At 32.5% G+C, this 6,591-nt stretch overlaps 1 protein-coding gene across 2 annotated transcripts in view; it reads left to right on the top strand.

Annotated features, from left to right (window-relative positions):
• The first annotated feature begins 2,579 nt into the window (after positions 1 to 2,579).
• The window catches only part of LOC133171703 (retinoblastoma-like protein 1), a 34,211-nt gene continuing 30,199 nt past the window's right edge, over positions 2,580 to 6,591 (top strand). The window contains exons 1-6 of one of the 2 annotated variants that reach the window (XM_061306491.1): positions 2,580 to 2,806; positions 3,204 to 3,337; positions 3,566 to 3,769; positions 5,172 to 5,236; positions 6,007 to 6,132; positions 6,252 to 6,412. In XM_061306491.1, the coding sequence (XP_061162475.1) occupies positions 2,669 to 2,806; positions 3,204 to 3,337; positions 3,566 to 3,769; positions 5,172 to 5,236; positions 6,007 to 6,132; positions 6,252 to 6,412 (828 nt within the window). In that variant the 5' untranslated portion in view covers positions 2,580 to 2,668. The remainder of the gene's footprint in view (positions 2,807 to 3,203; positions 3,338 to 3,565; positions 3,770 to 5,171; positions 5,237 to 6,006; positions 6,133 to 6,251; positions 6,413 to 6,591) is intronic. The other variant, XM_061306492.1, reaches the window with a different exon arrangement.

Below are 6,591 nucleotides of genomic sequence, written 5' to 3'. Positions count from 1 at the left end.
GGTGGGTGGGTGGGTGGGGGGTCTTGAGCCCCCCCCCCCCAGGTGTTTAAGGGCTCTGGTCAAGCACGTAATATAGTTTTTGCCAGCCAGAAAAAAAATTACAACTTTAAAAATTTTGTCAAGCAAGGACGAAAAACGAAGATTGTCAAAATTCGAAGTCCTATTTCTTGTGTGTGTGTGCGTGTGTTTGTTTGTTGAGGGGGGGAGGGGGTGTCCATCTTTCACAAACCAAATTTTTATTAATACATTACCAAATTAATATGATTAAACAATTTAACAATGGTGTAACAAACAGTTGGGGCCCAACCTTTCAATGTACATTTTCAATATAGTAAAAGGTTAGGTTTTGGGAATAAGTAGGGGGAGGCTCCCCTGATACTACGTGCCAGCTGGCGAGGGCCCAGAAGCTCCGGAGTTCTACTAAATTTTTCATTCATTTTCTTGAAATATAAAAATTATGCCATTTAGTTTTTGTTTAGGAAATAAAATACATAGTAATATTTATTGTTTTAACGAAAATTAATATTCCATGGAAACTTATTGTACATAAAATTGAGGCTAAAAATTTAACCGATATATTAATTGGTATCATATAATCACTCTTAACGTCAAAACACGTACACAAAATTTTAATTATGAACAAAAAATATCGTATTGTAAATCAGACTAGCAGATCATAGCATTTATTGCAACGATTTGGCTGAAATTTAATTTTTCAAAGATCTTTAAAAAAAAAAAATATCTATGTATAATAGAACAATGACAAAATAATGAATGATTTATTTGGATTTGGCAGTTATTAAATAAAAGATTTCAAATTTATCATACAGCCATGATAATTTAAAATTTTAATCGACACAGCATGACAAAGGATAATTTGTTGGAAGGTACTGAGTTTTTTTTTGTTCTCCGAATAATTCTTTTGTTCTTTTCTTTTTTTCTGAAAATGATGTGTACGCACTTGCGTATTTGCGTATAGGCAGCTACGCGCCTGACATGCAAAAAAATGATGTTGACATGCAAGTTACCAATATCTTTAGAGAATCTAATTTTAATATTGGTAAACTTACTTACTAACGCCATTATATGACATCATACAAGCACGATACAACAGGATTATGTTGACATGCGACTTATTTATGCTAACATGCTAGATAATTATTTAGACATTCAACTTATTTATGTCAAAATGCAAAATAATAATGTTAACATGCGAGTTAATTATGTCAACATGCGAGATCTGTATGCTAACATGTAACTTATTCTCTTGCATGTTTAAATAAATACCTTGCATGTTAAAATATAACTCGCATGTTGACATATTAAATAAGTCGCATGTTGACATAAAGAAGTTTCATGTTGACATAAATAAGTCGCATTTTAACATAAATAAGTTGCATGTTAACATTATTATCTTGCATGTTAACATAAATAAGTCGCATGGTGACATAAATATCTGGCATGTTAACATTATTACCTTGCATGTTAACATAAATAAGTCGCATGTCAACATAAATCTGTCGCAGCTTGCTTGTATGATGTCGTATACTGGCGTTCGTAGGTAATTTTACCAGCATTAAAATTAGATTCTCAAAAAAATTAGTAACTTGCATGTCAACATAATTATTTTGCATGTTGACATAACTATCTTGCATGTTGACATACTTTTCTTGCATGTTGACTTACTTTTCTTGCATGCTAGCATAATTTATCTTGCATGTAGGGGGCAGAAATATGCCACCACAGAAATTTTCATTTACCATAAAGTTCCGTTTATTCCTTTTTACATCAAAGGGCAGACCACTCTAACTGCATAAAATTAGCATGAAATCAGGGCGGCTTCCTTAATAAGATTTACACCATAACTGCAGTTAAGAACATTTGTTCGTATAACGAAATACGCGAAAGAACAGAAATTTAATATATGACAAAAAAAAACTTCAAATGGAGTTAAACACGCTGGCAACCCCCCCCCCCCCCCCCTACACACACACCGGCACACACAAGAAGACAAGAAAGAAAAAAAAAACTAAACAAATTGCTAGAAAAGTTAAATAATGAGGATAGAAACTTACAATACTTGTAGTTAATATGAATTTAATTTTTTAACATAATTTTTAAGGAGTTCCTTAATTGGGGTAGGGTGGCTCACAGGCTCTTGATTATATTAACAGCTTAATCAGTTGTTCCTGTAATGAATTAGTCAACCCATATAGACTAAATAATTATACTATCAATATGGGATAAAAATATTTATTTATTATATGATCCGCCTTTGAAGTGTATAACACCAGAGACGTATATGCTAAGTTACAATAGGTCCCTGAAAACTCATGAGATGCATTGATGATTCCACCTTATAATGGATAGATCCGCCACGCTATTGGACACGATCCAAATCGTGAAAATCGTTATAAAAGGGTAAAGTAATAAAACATACAGTAGTGGTCAAAAGCTAACACATAATTTTACTTCTTGCAAGTCGTGGAATAAAGGAAAACAAGATTTTACTGGTTGTTATACTGTAAACGCAGAGAACTATTTTATGCGGATGCATAAGGCATCTGTGGTTCTAACTTGTCCCAATTTTCCCGCCACAGAGCGCATGATATTTTTTGTAATGGGTATTTGTTGTTGATTTCCGGAACCAGTTGTAAATAAGGAGAAAATGGAGCCCACGGAAGATACTGAAGATGCCGTGGAAAGAAAATATAATGAACTGTGTTTGGACTTAAACATGGACAAAAGAACAAAGGAAGAGTCGTGGGAAAACTACCAGAATATAAAAACAAAGTATACATTAGAGGTATGTTTTGTGTGTATGTGTGTTTGTTTTGATTGCAGTTTTACTTGATGAAAGTAAAGTATAAAGTCTGTAAACGAGTGAAATTTTTTGTTTGTTTGTTGTGTGTGTTAAGGGATCTTATGAGGATGGAGGAATGAATAAATTAAAGTTTACGGACTGGTTATGTATCATCCGAAATTCCTCTATACCTCGAAAGGTTTTATTCTGTGTGCAGATGTATGAAAGTAACACCTTAAAAAGATTCTGGACTATGATAATTCAGTTTCATAAGTTGTCATTGTTGAGTCCGGTTGATCATTTGAAACTGTAATGGATAAATGCAAGTTAGATGAATGAAGCCATTAAAATTTCAAAGGTTTTTCTCTATATCTTTTCCATCCCATTCATTCCTCTACAGGGAGATCAAATGCACTGGCTTGCTTGTGCATTGTATGAAGCCTGCAGAAGAAGTGTAACTCCTACAGTTGGTAGAGGTACAATGGAGGGGAATGGAGTGTCACTGACTAGACTTCTACGTTCAGCAAAATTCAGGTAATAGACTGTGAAAAATGAGTACCATTTAAAGAGTGATTTTAAAGCTAATGATGGCAACTTCATGGTATTTTCACAGAAGAAAGATATACATTTTATGTTACTAGCACAAGTGTATGTTCTACTTCTGGGAGTTTGGTTTATGCTGTATGGAATATATAGAAATTCTCTATTGTGATCATTGACATTTAGTACAAGTTTGTGGTACAATTCCTTATGTACTTACAGCCTCATTCAGTTTTTCAACAAAATGAAGAAATGGTCTGACATGGCTGGCCTTCCTCAGGAATTCATTGACAAAGTCAACAAACTGGAAAGGAATTTTGCAGTATCCACAGTAATTTTTAAGAAGTTTGAACCAATATTTCGAGACATATTTCAACACCCGGTAGAGAGTCAGCACAACAAACAAAATCGAAACAAAAAACAAAGGTATAATCAGCATCATTTTTTAAGTATTGTTCGTATGCAAGTTGCTAACTGTATTAATAATGTTTGACGTTTAAGTTATTTTTGTCACCTGCCATGAAAGTAATTGAATTATAAACAGCGCAAGATTTAATGAAGGTTTCATCTCTTGTGTGGTAACTTCCAAACTGTTAATGGTGTTATCATGACTCAAAGGTGAAAATTAATTTCCCTTGGTATTTACTTTTAAAAATGGAATATATACATACAGTTGAACTTTGGTATATCAAACACTGATATCTAGAATACCATGGATATGTTGAAGTGATTTGGAAGTCCAAAACACTTATTCTATATGTATTTTACCCTTGATATCTCGAATCCTCAGATATCTCAAACTTTTTTCTCAGTCCCATTGAGTTTGAGATAACAAGGTTTTACTGTATATCTCACATTTAATTATCTATGTTGGTGAAACCAAAATTAACCAGGACACACCCATATTTTCAAATGACAAGCTCAGTGATGAAATCAAAAGAGATATGACTGTGGTCTTTTAATTAAAAACATAAAATTTAAGAATCAGGATTGGTCAGATAAATACTGGAGGTGAAGTTCCAGCACAATGGTAAAAGTTTTGCTAAGAAAGATTAATTTCATTCGTCAATCACTGATGATACTAATAGGTGTGGAAATTTGATGTGATGTAAATCATTGAAGAAGTTATTTGTTCCCAAGTTATGGTGTTTTACACAGTCTTGATAATAGTTCTTGTAAAGAGTGGTACATTCACCAGTGTTAGCAACTCCAAACTAATGCTACATAGCCATAATTCACAACCTGCAAGTTTTTCACACTCTTTACACAAATCTTAGAGGCTAAAGATAACCTAAGTAATGCTTGCAGGTAAACACTTTAAAGCATGATTATATGAATTACCTGCAGCTAACTGATAAGATTAGTAATGTTCCATTGACTCCTGTGAAATTCATCACACTGCTATGTAGTTGACAAACTTGAACAGTATTTTTATTGTCTGTGCAAATTTGCAAAAAATTAATTATCAATTAATTTTAGCACGGATGATTTTTTTTTTAGCATAAAACCAGGCTGGGGAGCCAGTTTGACCCTAACCAACCTACTTTGCATATAAATGGTTATCAATGTAAATTGTGAAAGGAATTACAATAAATATAAGCTTTAATAGAAAGGAAATGCAAAAAGGATATTTTCAAATATCATTGATTGCTGCAAGCTACCAATGAATTTACTGAAAATTTCAGTAGTGGATAGAAAAAGTGTGTGCATTTGTTTATGTGTGTAGGGAAGGGGGTGTATTAGAACTGTCCAAGGATTACAAATACAATATGTGTCTCAACAAAAGGCAGCTTAAATTTTGCATTGTTTTTTTTTTTTGTTGTTGTAGGAGAATGCCCTGCACCTCAAATGAAGTATTCAATTTCTGCTGGACCATGTATGTTCAAGTTAAAGGTATAAAAAAAACTGTGCACTTGTAGAATTAAGTTTCCAAACTGTGTCTTCTGGTGTAATACAGTAATGTGTTTTACTAAGTACATAAAAAATTAAAGACATAAAGAAAAATTAAGTTTAAGGTTCAGATTCCTTGAAGTCTTTGTCGGAGTTTTGTAATAAGGGAACCAAAATTTTTTAGATTTTGTTCTTGGCAACAGTTAATAATAATTTAATTTTGGTTGTAACACATCATTTGATTGGATAAAACATTAGCTTATGTCGTTTAACCTGTGCTGCCTACTTCACAATGACTTCCGTCAAAAAGTATCAATCTGCTTGACATTACATTTAAAATATGTACAAGTCGAAGGTATTTTTGAAGGAAAAATTGTCTTATTTTCTACACTTAATAATAGAAAATTAAATTATAAGGAGTGAATTTAATAGCAACCCAAATTATACAGTATAACCTGGGTTGGAACATTTTACAATTTTTTTAAAAACTGCTTCACGGTTTATAAAGCGTAAACTACCTCAACCAAGGTTTTACAGTATAACTTGGGTAGCTATTAAATTTCTTCCTTAATGAATATAAGATTAATTTTGTTATCATAATCCTCAAATTCCTTGAGTTTTATGGCTGGCACTTCTTACAAAATCAACATGCCCATACATAAAGCAAGTAATGAAAATGTTCTACCATTTACTTTTACTGCTTTCTTAATTATCTTTGAGTATGTTTTGCAGTATAATGTGTATTATTATTAATTATCAGATTTTCTTATCAGGACATTTTCCTGCCATTAGCGATGATCTTGTCAATTCGTACCACCTTTTACTATGCTGCCTAGACTGGTTCTATGCAAATGCATTAATGGGCGGTAGAAAAGACCTATTAAATCCTTCTTTTGAAGGTAAGTTTTCTATCTTCTTCTTAAAAAAAATGAAACCAAAATTAAAAAATGCATCATAAATGGAAATTCTGTTTTTGATTTTTATATGTACTTTGTGCTTAAGTAGTTATTTAATTTAGGGTTGCCAGAAGACTTTGCAAATAAAGATTGGAAACCACCATTTGAATGTCCATGCATCATCAAACTTTTGTGTGATAAGCATGAAGGACTAGAAATAGAAGCCAGAGTAATAAAGGAACACTGGTGGAAACCACACATCAAGAAACTCTTTGACAAGAAGGTATGGTGTTGATATGTTGCATTTTATAGAGCATGCCGAGTTATTTTCTTACCGAGAGTGGTTAACATCAGCACAGTTGAAGAATTAGTATTAAATGAAGGCAGTATAATTTTGTAGAAGCTATTAAGCTGTTTTCTGAATTTTAAAAATAAATCTTAATATTTTTAGCTCACCTGAGC

The sequence above is a fragment of the Saccostrea echinata genome, unplaced genomic scaffold, assembly GCF_033153115.1.
Source record: "Saccostrea echinata isolate AGI-Se365-2 ecotype Australia unplaced genomic scaffold, CSIRO_AGI_Sech_v1 ptg000054l, whole genome shotgun sequence".
NCBI lineage: Eukaryota > Metazoa > Mollusca > Bivalvia > Ostreida > Ostreidae > Saccostrea > Saccostrea echinata.
This window is presented reverse-complemented; position numbering and strand designations above follow the sequence as displayed.